Source organism: Halichoerus grypus, chromosome 15 (assembly GCF_964656455.1).
Source record: "Halichoerus grypus chromosome 15, mHalGry1.hap1.1, whole genome shotgun sequence".
In the NCBI taxonomy this organism is placed as follows: domain Eukaryota; kingdom Metazoa; phylum Chordata; class Mammalia; order Carnivora; family Phocidae; genus Halichoerus; species Halichoerus grypus.
Genome location: NC_135726.1, coordinates 55834844 through 55848841, shown reverse-complemented (window position 1 = coordinate 55848841; position 13998 = coordinate 55834844). Strand labels below are relative to the sequence as shown.

General features: G+C 41.2%; 2 protein-coding genes across 2 annotated transcripts in view; one reads left to right on the top strand and one right to left on the bottom strand.

Moving 5' to 3' along the window:
• ZNF613 (zinc finger protein 613) overlaps positions 1-13998 on the bottom strand; it is a 61929-nt gene that overhangs the window by 17764 nt on the left and 30167 nt on the right. Inside the window, exon 3 of the mRNA XM_078063415.1 lies at positions 5003-5048. The gene's annotated coding sequence lies outside the window, so the exon portion shown is untranslated. The remainder of the gene's footprint in view (positions 1-5002; positions 5049-13998) is intronic.
• LOC118543250 (uncharacterized) lies at positions 2858-12910 on the top strand. The gene is given in 6 exon segments (XM_078063421.1): positions 2858-2994; positions 5021-5204; positions 9114-9240; positions 9537-9629; positions 10454-12091; positions 12094-12910. Coding segments are annotated over 5 exon segments (1926 nt in total). The 5' UTR covers positions 2858-2994; positions 5021-5189; the 3' UTR covers positions 12147-12910.

Here is a 13998-nt window from a genome sequence, read left to right as displayed (position 1 = left end):
TCTGTCAAATAAATAAATAAAATCTTTTTAAAAAACCCAAAAGATTTATTTATTTGAGAGGGGGCAGGGTCAGAGGGAGAGGGAGAGAGTGTCTCAAGCAGAATCCACATGAGCGTGGGACCTGACACAGGGCTCAATCTCCCAACCCTGAGATCACAACCTGAATGAAACCAAGAGTTGGATGCCCAACCGTGCCACCCAGGTGCCCCTGAAATAAGATTTTTATTCACCCTTAAGATGGGCAAAGATTAAAAGATTGATGAGATATTGAGGAAATAGGCATTCTGATAGACTTGGCCTTTTTTTCCCCCCATGTGTGAAGTGAGGGTAATATTTAGTTTCACCATCAATAGCTTTTGATGTGGGGAACAAAGGCAAAAGAAAAAAATTAAATTTCCTTAAATCTTACATCCATTGACAAGTCTTTGAGAGAGGCAGAGTGACCTTCCTCTAGGAACTCAACTGCCTCAATGTTAATATTTTGCTAAGGGCAAAAGGCAGTCCTAGCTTAACATTATCCCAACTTCCAGGATCTTATAAGTCTCCTTTAACTTATAAAAATTCCTTTGGAAACTTCCTTTATCTCCACCCACCAAGATATATGCTAGCAATCATCCACCAAGCATATGGCCCACTGATGTACATCTGAAGGGTCATTGAAGCGGGAGAGTGAAGTTCTTGTCTCAAAGGGTTGAAGAATGAATCTCACGGATAAAGGAGTGTAAGTAAAGTGATAAGAGTTTTATTAAGCAAGGATACAGGAAAAGCTCTCAGGAGTAAGGGGGTTCTGACAGGGTTGCCAATGTGGGCCTCCACCAACAATCTTTTATTTAGAACTAACCAGGGAGCTTGTGGCCTTATCATTCTTGTAATGTCTTGGTTTAAGTGGGATTGATGATAACATCTTTAATGGCTTATTTCTTCTTTGGGGTCTGGTTATTCTTTGTTGGTCACTATGTGACTATCATAAAAAGACCCCACCTCTGACGCCCAGGGCAGGGTGGTCTGGTTTGTTCCCTTATATCTGGTTTCATTACACCTCAGCATTTCTGGGATTCCTGTGAGCCTGATCACCTAGCCCCCTACCTATCTCTTCCTACCTACCCCCACCTGTCTCTTACTCGGTGAGACTCTCCAAATGTCTATCAGTGGGTCATATACTTCAGGGATGATTGCCACCATGTATCATGGGGGGAGGGGGGGAGGATAGAGATAAAGGAAGTTTCCAAAGGAATTTTTTTATGTTAAAGTAGACTTACAGGATCCTGGAGGTCGGGCTAAGATTGCCTCTTGCCCTTAGTAAAGTGTCAACATCCAGGCAGTTGAGTCCCTACAGGAATGTAACTGCCCACCTCAAGGGCTTGCCAAAGGGCTGCAAATAGTAAGGAAATTTAATAATTTTTCTTCTGCCTTTGTTTCCCACATCATCATGACTAAGGTTTTATTAGACAGCAATAAATGACCTTTTCCTAACAATAGCTAGCCCCCTCAAAGTCCTGGAAACCTTGCTTCCAAAATGCCTTAAAGACTTATGCTATCCCTAACCCTCTTCCAAATTGAGTGTATATAATCAATTGCTCCTCACAATCCCGGTGCAGCTCTTTCTGCCCACAGGTCCTGTCCCCATGCTTTAATAAAACCACTTATTTACACTGAAGATGTTTCAAGAATTGGCTGTTCGCTCCAAATGACATTTCCACATCAGCTTTCAGAGTGCTAAGTAAGATAATGTAATTACTACACCTGAACTAGTTCCCTGTTCAAAAAATGTGTATACACTTAATATAAATTAGCTATTTGTTTTAGTATCAAGTTCTTTTTTAAAAAAGATTTTATTTATTTATTCGAGAGAGAGAGCAAGCACGGGAGTACAAGCGGGGGTTGGGTGGGCAGAGGGAGAGCGAAAGCAGGTTTCCCGCAGAGCTGGGAGCCTTCGCCCAGGGGGGGCTCAGTGACCTGAGCTGAAAAGGAGATGATTAACCGACTGCGCCACCCAGCTACCCTCTTCCTGGGATCCAGTTTTTGAAGAAGGATAGCAGCCAGTAAAATGTATTCATCAATAGAACTGGTTTGGGACAACAATCTATTATTATCTACCCAACAAATACTGTTCATTCTCTTTGACTCAATTCCAATTTTAATAATTACTTCACTAGAAATTATATGTGAAAACATTTGAGTTGAGATAAAAACCTTTTAAGAAATTTCTACCAACAATTTCTAGTCTTCTATCCCCCACATTTCTCCACCCTCCACCTTGGTGATGAGCACAGCCCCTCCCTCACTACTAGCTCTACTTACCCACGAGCCCTCTCACCTTTCACCCTGGAGATGTCACCTAACCACCACCACCAGTCCTGGCAAGAAGAGATCTTTTCCCTAAACTGAATTAGTTTACTCTGTGCCCACAGTGAGGCCTACTGCCTTTGTCGTACTACTCTGGCTTCTCGAAACCCTATGCCGTTCTCTATAAGCATTTCCTAAGGTTGCTCCAATGGTTTCCACTCCTTAAAGGACACTCCCCTTTCCTGTACGGACAAGTGCACCTATTTCAAGATGGCCGCGCCGCTGTAAAGTTTTGCTGCTTGGCACGCACCAGCCCGCAAAGCGGAGGCGACGGCCTCTGGGCTTGGTGCGCCTTCGGGAGCCATAGAGACGGGAGCATGCGCATTGCCCTTTGTGGCGCTCACAACTGACGTAAGGCGGACTAGTACTATTCTCTCGGGCCGAAAAATGAGTTGTACGACCGGTCTTCCAATATGGCGGCTCCCACATAAATTGGCCAACAGGGCGCCGCCATACTCTCTCACAGTGTCTTTGTCTGAAACACCGAAAGCTGAACGGAGTCTTCGTCAGTGGAAGGACGCCCCCGGGGTGGTGGTTTGGCAGCCTGTAGACTCGGATGCCACAGACGTTAAACTTGACTTTGTGAGGTGGAACAGTCGCGTCTGAAGCCGAAGTGATGGGCCGTGGCTCTTTCCACCCACCCAGCTGGTGCGCGAAGGCTCTATTAAGGGGTCTCAGTTTCGCGTTCTGGGAGCGGAATAAGGTTGAGCGAGGTTTGTGGAGATTTGGAGTTAATGGTAGGGGAGGCTTGGGTTGTCCGTGAGAGAAACAAGCCGTTGTGGGGTGGGAGATGCATGCATTCTATGATTTGAGGGAGCGGGGTAGTAGGAAGTGGTGCAGGCCTGGGGATGGTCCGGGATTGGAGTGGCCTGGAGAAAGGTGTTAGAGCTTGGGGTATTGCTTTGTAGGGGAGGTCAGTGACTGGGGCGATCTTGGAGGCGAATCAGTGATTGGCGTTACCTAGACAGTGGGTCAGTGATTTGGATGCGCTTGGGATAGGTCAGTGATTGGGGCGTCTTTCAGGTAAGGTCACTGATTGAGGACGAATGATGGGAGGTCAGTGTTTGGGGTGTTCATGAAGGAAGTCAGGAATGGGGGTGTCTTTGAGGGTGTGTGAGTGCCTGAAAAGGAATCATGGGGAAGATTAGTACTTAGGACGGCCTTGAGGGGCATGTCAGCAATTGGACCATCCTTGGAAAAAGGTCAGTGATTGAAGAATCCTTGGAGCATGTCACTCATCAGGACGTCCTTGGAGGGTTTACTAATGCCAGTGTCCATGGTGGGAATATGCATGGTGTTGGGAGGGTGGGGGTTCAGTGATTGAGACATCTTTGGTAGATAGTTTAGTGCTTTTTTTTTTTTTTTAAGATTTTATTATTTATTTGAGAGCAAAAGTGAGAGAGATCACACACACACGGAGAGGTAGAAGCAGGTTCCTCGGCTGAGCGGAGAGCCCAACTTGGGGCTCGATCCCAGGACCCAGGGATCATGACTCCAGCCGAAGGCAGACACTTAACCCGACTGAGCCACCCAGGTGCCCGTAGTTTAGTGCTTTTGATGTCCTTTGCTTAAGTCGGTGTTTGGGATGTACTTGTGGGGAGGGATCAGTGATTGAGTGATCTTTGGGGGTGGTCAGTGAATGGAGTGGCTTCTGGGGAGTTTAGTGCTTGGGGCAGCTTCGTTTCTTATCTTTGAGGGTCCCCAATGGTTATTTCATTTTTTATTTTCTGGTACATATAAAAGCAGCCTTTTTTTTTTTTTTTTTTAATCTTCTCTTTCCTTTCTTTACTGAACTCTTATTTCTAATGTAATTACGAATTAATTCTTGTAGGTTTTCCAGGTAAGCAGTTAGAACACCTGCAGGTAAGTTTAACTCAGAGGAAAGAATATGGACTTTGAATTTGGGCAGACCTAAGGTTTTTATCCATATTCTGTCACTTTACTATGTGAACTTGAGCAAGTTTCTCAACCTCTCTGAGACTCTTTTCCATTTGTTAAACAAAACAAAACAAAAAATAAACTGTGCTAACTACTCATACAGTTAAAGATCACACAGTAGATACCCAAGACAGGTTAGCAGCAGTATACCAGTATTTATACCTGTTTCTCTGGATTTTTTAGGTTTTTAAAAATTTCTCACTGGACTTTCCCCCCCCTATTTCTTAGTAATGGTCTTTCTCTAAGTGCAGCTTTAGTTTTGAGTAGTTTTGGTAAAATTACATAATTTAATGATGACAGGTTTGTTTGTATTTCTTTATTATAAAATAATTATGTTTATTGAAAAATAAGTCATCAGGTAATACATATTACTTTCTTTTTTTTTTTAAAGATTTTATTTATTTGACAGAGAGAGACACAGCGAGAAAGGGAACACAAGCGGGGGAGTGGGAGAGGGAGAAGCAGGCTTCCTGCAGAGCAGGGAGCCTGATGCGGGTCTTGATCCCAGGACCCTGGGATCATGACCTGAGCCGAAGGCAGACACTTAACAACTGAGCCACCCAGGCGCCCCACTTTCTTTCTTTAGACTATCATATTAACCTACCACCTAAAGAAAACATATATTTTAGATATATATATTTGTGTATATCTAAAATACATATACACATACGAATAAGGACTCAAACAACTCAGAAAAATCTGTTAGACTCACACTTACAATTTCTGTAATCCCCAGGTCCTGGCTTCCTGGGATAAAATAGTTCCTATGAGGGAAGGAAGTGAAGATACGAAGATCAACACTGCATCCTTGACCAGAGACCTTGAACTAGAGCTTCAGAATAGAGCCCAGAATCAACAACAGAGCAGATATTAGACTTTCTGATGGTATATAAGGGCTCCAGAAAATGTCCAAGTCCCAAGTGAGTTTATTTATATATTTATTTTCCATTAGGCCTTCCCGTGGATTTGAGGAGGCTTAATAATACATGTATTAAAAGAATATGTTTATTCATATTTATGAGGACTACTCTATACCAGATACAGCATGAAGAGATAAATGTCAGAATTTGGGAAAAAGTTAAACAAAGGATCAACTTCACAGCCAGGTTGCTACGAGAATATGTAAATCGTATGTTTATACAAATTATTATTATTCTTCTTTAAAGATTTTATTTATTTATTTGAGAGAGACAGAGATAGCGAGAGAGAGCATAAGCGGGGAGGAGAGGGAGAAGCAGGCTCTCCACTGAGCAGGGAGCCTGACGTGGGGCTCGATCCCAGGACCCCAGGACCATGACCCAAGCCAAAGGCAGACGCCCAACTGACTCAGCCACCCAGGTGCCCCATTATACAAGTTATTTTAAGTTAGAACATAGATTATAACCCAGAAAGTTCTAAACAGTTTATAAAATTGAGCTACAAACTTGTCTTTAGTATTCCCTGTCCCACTTATCCATTGCTGCATACCAAGTCACCCTGAAACCTGGTGGTATGCATTTATTTTTAATCCATTCTCAGGGATTCAGTGGGTCAGGAAGTAAGACAGGGCCCATGGTGGTGTCTTACATGTTTGTAGGTTCCCAAGACCACTCTCAGGTTCAGTGATTTGCTAGAACTCAGAGTACTCAGAAACATTGTTATGCTCACAATTATAGTTTATTACAGCAAAAGCAAAAAGGTACATAAGGCCTGAACCAGGAGACACCAGGCAGAAGCTTCCACTTGTTCTGAGTGGAGTCATGTAGACAGTGTTGGATTTTCCCAGCAATGACTTGTAACAGCACATTTTGAATACTGCTAATCAGGGAAGCTCACTCAAGCCTTCATTTCCAGGGTTTTTATTTGGGTTGGACACATAGGCAACGCTGACTACACGAATGGCTGACTTTAGTGTCCAGCCCTTTCAGAAGTTAAGCTGCCATGGTACCCAGATCTTCCACCATAAACAACATTGATGGTATGAATTATCTGGTGTAGCCCAAGGCTCTCAGGTAAAGATATTTCTAGGACTTAGAGGTTGCTTCCTATATATGAACAGGTAAGCACCAAACCTTTCTTTGGCATGTGCAGGGTGTGGACAAGCCAGATTGCTGTGTTAATCCTTTATTGCACAGTTTGTCTCCACCGTGATGTCTGAAACCTCAGCTGGGAAGACTCAAAGGTTGGGGACTGGAATCATCTGAAGGCTTTTTCATTCCTATATCTGTTTTCCAGGATGACATGACTCAAAAACTAGACAGCTGAGGCTCTTGACCGGAGTATTTATGCATGGCCTCCCTTTGTGGCTTGGGCTTCTCACAGCATGATGCTAGATTCTAAGAGAACCGGACTGAAACTGCATGGCCTTTTCTGCCTTAGCTTCAGAAGTTATGCATCATCACTTCTGCTGCATTGCCTTTGTTACAAGGAAGTCCCTAAGACAAACTAGATTCAAGGGGAGGGGAACAGGCTCTACCTCTTGATGGGAGAGTGACAAAGTCACATTGCAGAAGGTTTGGAATGGGACATACTATTATGGTGATCCTTGGGAAATACAATCTCCCACATGGCCAGCAATAAAAAATCGTTGGCGATTTGCCTTAAGGAGAAAGCTCCTCTAGAAAAGTAGATCGTTCCTGTCACGTAAGTAGGAAGAAATGTCTTTGATAGGTCATTAGTGAGATTGTTTAGTGCTCAGTTCCCTCTATAGCAAACCACCAATAAAGTGGTATGTTCCCTGTGGTTATTTCTCAGCCATCCTCAGAAAAGCCAGTGGTGTTATATCAAAGCCAAACTCAAAGATCAGAGTGCTTCAGGGTTTCAAAACAGTGTAGCTCAAGTCCATAGGCTCCTGGAGGTCTGACTTTATCCAGGGATAACATCTAGATTATCAAGAAAAATGGATGGATTCTAAGACCATTATTTGGTCTTCCACAAACAGCCCTCAAAATTTAGTTTTTTCTTTAAATCAATGGTTCTCAATTTGGGATGATTTTGTCTGCCCAAGGGACATTTGACAATCTCCAGAGACATTTTTTATTATCATAACTGCTAATAGGATCTAGTAAATAGAGGCCAGGGATGCTGCTAAACACCCTACAACACACAGTACAGGCCTCCACCGCAAAAAGTTATCCAGCCCAGAATGTCAGTAGGGTTGAGGTTGAGGAACCCCAATTTATATTAATTAGCAAACATTTCCAAGTTATATCTATTAGCAAAGTTTTAAAATGTGTCCTTCATAATCTCAGTTCATAATCCATTTCTTCTATTTTAAAAATATTCCCAAAAAAATTAAAAAATAAAAATAAAAAATGTTAAAAATCCAATTAATTAGTAAAGCTTAAAATATTCTCAGTGTCAAAGTTTCAAATAGTACAGAAGTTTCTAGAGCTAAACACTTAAGTTCCCCATTAATCCTTTTTCACCATCCTTAAGATAAACTATATAAAAAACATAGGTGTATTCTTTTGACTTCCCCTGTCAGCATTTACATATGTAACTATGAATTTGTATATATTTGAGTTGGGGGTCCTTGGCCCACCCTCAGGTTGAATGATTCTCTAAAAGAACTCAAAAGGACTCAAAAAAAGCTCTTATTGTTATGAATTATTATAGTGAAAACATACAGGCTAAAATCAATAGAAGCAAAAGACACAGAGTAGAGTCCAGGAGAGACTAGGCACCAGCTTCCAGTTGTCCTCGCCAGTGGAGTGGCTTGAATAGCATTTAATTCTTCCAGCAATGATATGTAACAACAGGTGGGAAGTGTTGCCATCCAGGGAAGTTCACGTGCCCCTAGGTATCTAGGATTTATTGGAAGTCAGTCAACACAGGCATTCAGCATACATGACTGACCTCAGCTACTCAGTCTCCAGCCCCTCAAAATTCAAACTGATAGAGCATAGTCTAGGCCTCAGGAATGTGAAAGCACCTGTAGCGTGCTGGATATTACAGTGGTTCAGAGCTTATCTCCCAGGACCAAGTCAAGGGCTGGTTCTCCTGAAGACCGGCCTTTCCTTGGAGTGTGCAGGGCTTGGGCAACCCAGGCCTGCTGAGTCAACCCTTTACCACACAGAACCTAATATCCATTGTCATAATTTAGGTTACAGTTTATGTACTTTTCTGTAACTTACTAAATGCACTTAACCCAGTACCTTGGAAGTCTATACCTATCAACATTTAAGTAACAAAAATAATAAGTGAAAAATTTTTTGAGGGCTTATAGTGTGCTCTACCTGCTCTAAATTCAGTCATTTGATTTCACAACTTAGGAAGAAATGTATTTGCAGTGTTTTAAATGCTCATGGTTTTTCATTGTGCTGTCATTCATGTTACTTCTTTCTTGAATTCCATTCACCTCTCTCCTCCCCTCTCTGAAGTTCAACCTTTGTAATTTTTCTCCTCCCCATTGGTGCCCACATGGTATATATTTCTTTCTTGCCCTATGTAAATGTATTGTACTCTCGTGCACTTACATTCCTCTCTCTGCAAGCTAGTATGCTCCTTCAGGGTAGGAGAGAGTCTTATATAAAAAGGAGTATCTAGTGCAGTGTCTGACTATAGGAGCTTTCACATAGATTGTAGATGGTTCCTAGATTAAAGGATTTCAGGATGTCCTATTTCTCTTTTGTGAAAGAGTGAACATATACATCAATGAATGATTGGAAGCACAAAGACAGGATATTCTAAATAAAAAATTAGTTTTTCCTACAAAGTATAATACAACGCTAGTTATACAGAAAGCAGTCAAATGACTTACCATAAGAAAAAGTATTATATTATACTTATCTTCGTAGTATTAACCAACGATAATCCCTTTAGAAATGAATAGGAATGTTCTATTTCAGGGGTCACTGTCATTCAAGGATGTGGCTGTGGTTTTCACGTGGGAGGAGTGGCAGCTACTGGACCCCGTTCAGAAGAACCTGTATCAAGATGTGATGTTGGAAAATTATAGCAACCTAGTATCAGTGGGTAAGCAGAGCTTTCCCAGGATAATGTAGGCAATCAATTTCCTTTCCTTTCTCAGTGATGAAATGTGTGGAGCCTTACAAGTACCTTACTTGTTTGAACTTGAGTCTCATACATCATAGATTTTAGTACCTTCTGGCCTCTAACAGAGTGCTTTTCTTTCACTCCCAAAGTAAAAGGCCTTTATTTGGCTAAGATCCAAGTTGTTCAGGCCTTTCAATATAACCTTCCCCATTTTTCAGAGGCCTTGTAGCCAAAGTATTTGTGTCCATGGATCCGCTATAACTTTCCTTGAGTAGGGTATCAAGTTACCAAAGCAGATGCATTCTACCAGTTGGAACATGGAACACCATGGATAACAGAGGAAGAAATCCAGAGTCAGATTCATCCAGGTGAGTGAAAAACCAACCCTGTGGCATAAGTGGAAGTAAATTCCTATTTGGTCAGAAACAGGGAGGCACCTATTGTTTGGAGAAATCTTGAAGTTTTTAAGCTCTGAATGTGACAGCACGGGGGACATAAGTTCCCACATACATCAATACTGACTCCACTTTTTTTTTTTTTAAGTAGGGTCCATGCCCAGGGTGGAACCCAACACAGGGCTTGTATTCACGACCCTGAGATCAAGACCTGAGTTGAGATCAAGAGTTGGATGCTTAACCGACTGAGCCACCCAGGTGCCCCTTGACTGCACTTTTTAATCTCTCCATATTAGGATTCTTTTGCTTGGTTTTTAAAAGAATACATTTCTGGGGGTGCCTGGCTGGCTCATTTGGTGGAGTGTGTTCAGGGTTGTGAGTTCAAGCCCCATGTTGAGCATGGAGCCTACTTAAAAAAAAAAAAAAGTTTTCAAAAAAATAAAAATAAAAGAATACATTTCCTCCTCTTATGTATTTGGATCAGATCCCACTCTAGTTCATCTTGGAACTTGTTCTCCTTATCTTTCTCCCTGGCATCCTCAGTTTACGTGCCTTCTCATCTCCATCCCCTTAATGCATGGTTATAGCCTTCTTTTCTAATATACTCAGCATTCATAAATTGTCCCTTGTCTCCACATTTTGTAGTTTATTCCATTTTTTTTCCCTCCTTCCACTTACAAATGTCTCAGACTTCCACTGTATACCCAGTCTCATTTCTTCTTCTCTGGTTGGCCTTTGCTATGGAATTCCATTCTTGCTATTTCATGGTCATTGTGGCTCATTGGTCTCCTTTCTAGAAGACACCTGGCAAGTTGATTGTCATACAGACGGGCACCAAGAAAATCAAGGCAACCTTGAAACTATGGAGAGTCACCACAAAAATAATGCATTTAGAAAAATATTATCTCTAAGCCTAAACTTTGATGTCCCTTTAGCACAAAGATCCCATATATTTGACATACTTGGGAAACATTTGAAACCTAATGTAGAGTACATTATTCAGAATAAAAGCTATGCAAGAAACAAAGTTGAATTTAATGGATATGATGAATTATTTCTTTATACTAAACGTGAGAAAATTCATACTGGAGAAAAATACAATGAATATAATGAACATTTAAAGGCTTCCAGCCATAAGTCACAGCTTATAAAACATTGGAAAACTCAAACAGGAGAGAAACAGCATAACTGCAGTGACTGCGGGAGAGCCTTTCCCCAGAAGTCAGACCTCATTAAGCATCAGCAAACACACACCGGAGAGAAACCCTGTGGTTGCAGTAGGTGTGAGAAAGCCTTCAGCCGGAAATCCCGTCTCATTTTACACCAGAGAACCCATACAGGAGTGAAACCTTATGGATGCAATAAATGTGGGAAAGCTTTTACTGATAAGTCATGCCTTAATAAACACCAGAGAGCTCACACAGGAGAGAAACGGTTTGAATGTCGTATATGTCAGAAAAGCTTCGGCGATAAGTCACAACTCACTTCACATCAAAGAACTCATACAGGAGAGAAGCCCTACAGATGTGGTGAGTGTGAGAAAAGCTTCAGCAACAAGTCACAGCTCATTATTCATCAGAGATCTCACACGGGAGAGAAACCCTATGGCTGTGATAAATGTGGAAAAACATTCCCCCTTAAGTTTAGCCTCATTTTACATCAAAAAACTCATACAGGGGAAAAACCTTATGGATGCAGTGAATGTGGAAAAGCCTTCATCCAGAGATCTGAGCTCATTAGACATCAGAGAACCCACACAGGAGAGAAACCCTATCATTGCAGCGAATGTGGAAGAGGCTTTAGTGTAAAGTCACTCCTCAATACTCACTGGAGAACTCATACAGGAGAGAAACCCTATGGGTGCAGTGAATGTGGAAAAACCTTCTCCATCAAGTTTAGTCTCATCCTTCACCAAAGAACACATACGGGTGAGAAACCTTATGAATGCAATCAGTGTCAGAAAGCTTTCACCCAAAAGTCACACCTCACTATTCATCAGAGGTCTCACACCGGAGAGAAACCTTATGAATGCAGTGAATGCCACAAAGCCTTCAGCCGGAAGTCCTATCTCCTTATTCATCAGAGAATTCACTCGGGAGAGAAACCTTATGAATGCCTCCAGTGTGGGAAAACTTTCTCTCACAAGTTTAGCCTTATTATTCATCAGAGAATCCATACAGGAGAGAAACCCTATGGATGCAGTGAATGTGGGAAAACTTTTCCTATCAAATTTAGCCTCGTTTTGCATCAGAAGACACATACAGGAGAGAGACCCCATGAATGCAGTGAATGTCAGAAATCTTTCGTCCAGAAGTCACATCTTATTATACATCAAAGAACTCACACAGGAGAGAAACCTTATGGATGCAGTGAGTGTTGGAAAACTTTCTCCCACAAATTCAGCCTCATTTTACATCAGAAAACTCATAGAGGAGAGAAATCATGAATGAAGTAAATATTCAGAAGTTGTCATTGAAAGTGAATAGCTGATTACACTAGAGTTTACATAGGAGTGAAACCTTAAGACTACAGATGTGGACACATTTTTTTTTCCCCAGACTCACACCTCATTGCTTATAAGAGGATGGTACTGGGTAGAATGCCACACAGGAGGAAATACCTTCCTCCATACATGTCAATTGAATGTAGCCAGAGAGAACGAATAGGAGGGAACATCTGTGTGTGTCTGTATTGATTGTGCGGATATTGTTGGCATGAAATCCAGCTACACTGGTATCAGAGAATTGACACTGATGAAAAAATTCTATACTTGAATGAATCTGAGGTATCATCTTTTATGGGTATCATTTTATGAGGGATGTCATTTCCTGTAATTGTGACATAATAAGCAGCATTATGGAACATTTTAAGTATGTAAATAAATACACTTGTCAGAAAACAAAGCAAATATATCAGAACTATGTGAGAATATGTGTTTTACATCTATTTTTATTAAAATGATTGTTCATAATTGGGAATTGCATGTGTTAGCATAGCAATTGTGACTCCCTAGTACACATACTTCAATGTACACAAAACTTGCCAATAGAATAATCTGCATTGAGGGGTGCCTGGGTGGCTCAGTCGTTAAGTGTCTGCCTTTGGCTCGGGTCATGATCCCAGGGTCCTGGGATTGAGCCCCTCATTGGGCTCCCTGCTCAGCGGGAAGCCTGTTTCTCCCTCTTCCACTCCGCCTGCTTTTGTTCCCTCTCTCACTGTCTCTCTCTGTCAAATAAATAAATAAATAAAATCTTAAAAAAAGAATAATCTGCATTGAATCTTTATATCATTACAGTGCTACATAAGTTGTAATTGAACTACATGGTTCATTATTTTAGTAAGAAATCTTAATAAAATACTGAATATTTCCTCCCCTGCCACCCATTTCCTGGTATTCGTAAATGGGCCTGGAAGATTTTGAATGTTCCTTGAGTAAAATGTTTTTTCATCGATTCCATGGTAAAATTCCCCCCACACACACATAATTAACAATGAAGTTAGAATGCAGCATACAGTTGATGACTTGACAGATTTAAATGGAGAACTTAGTACAGAAAATAATGGTACATCACACAATCAAAGGTATCTTGGGTTAGATGAAATGCAGTAGAAGTATCTGTAATAAAGAATTTTATTTCTTCTAAACCAATCAGATAGTTAGGGTTTGAAGATAATGAGTTTTATACCCTTTGGAATTCTAGTTTGAGAGATCATCCTTGATATCAGAAGACAGAAATTAAATACTAGCTTTGGTCCTGGTACTGCTTGATTGGACAATGTAACTTGTTCCTATAGTCAAATGAAGTAGGCTTCTATTTCCCTTATACTGTACAAGGTATTGGCTGGTCCGAAGGTAGTGAGTTATCTCAGTTGATTGTTCACAGTTACTGTACAAGGTATGCTTCCCTTTCAAAAAGCATAAGTGAAACTTCAGAGGTGTTTTTATGAATCCCTCTCTAGAACGTAGCTGGAAAGTCTCATAAATTATTTTTCTTAAGTGGGGATTAAACCCTAAGATACAATGAGCTTGGTTTTAATTTTACAAAAGCAGGTTTCCTTTTCAAGCACATTGGTTTACATTAAAATGGGGAAATTGCAACTATAGCAGTACCCAGTTTAAGGTGGTTGAATGTACTCAACACGACTCCAGACTTCTACTAACATGAGACTCCAATAAAGACAAAAGCTACAAGGTGTTCTGCAACATGCAGGTACAGATTCCAGGGACCTTTTTCAGTCACAGAACACCATTTGTCTCCAAATCACAAGCCACCAACATATATGTGAAGTATCTCAGTTTCACGGAAATCAAGGCCCAAGATTACTCACGGGTCTTTTATAC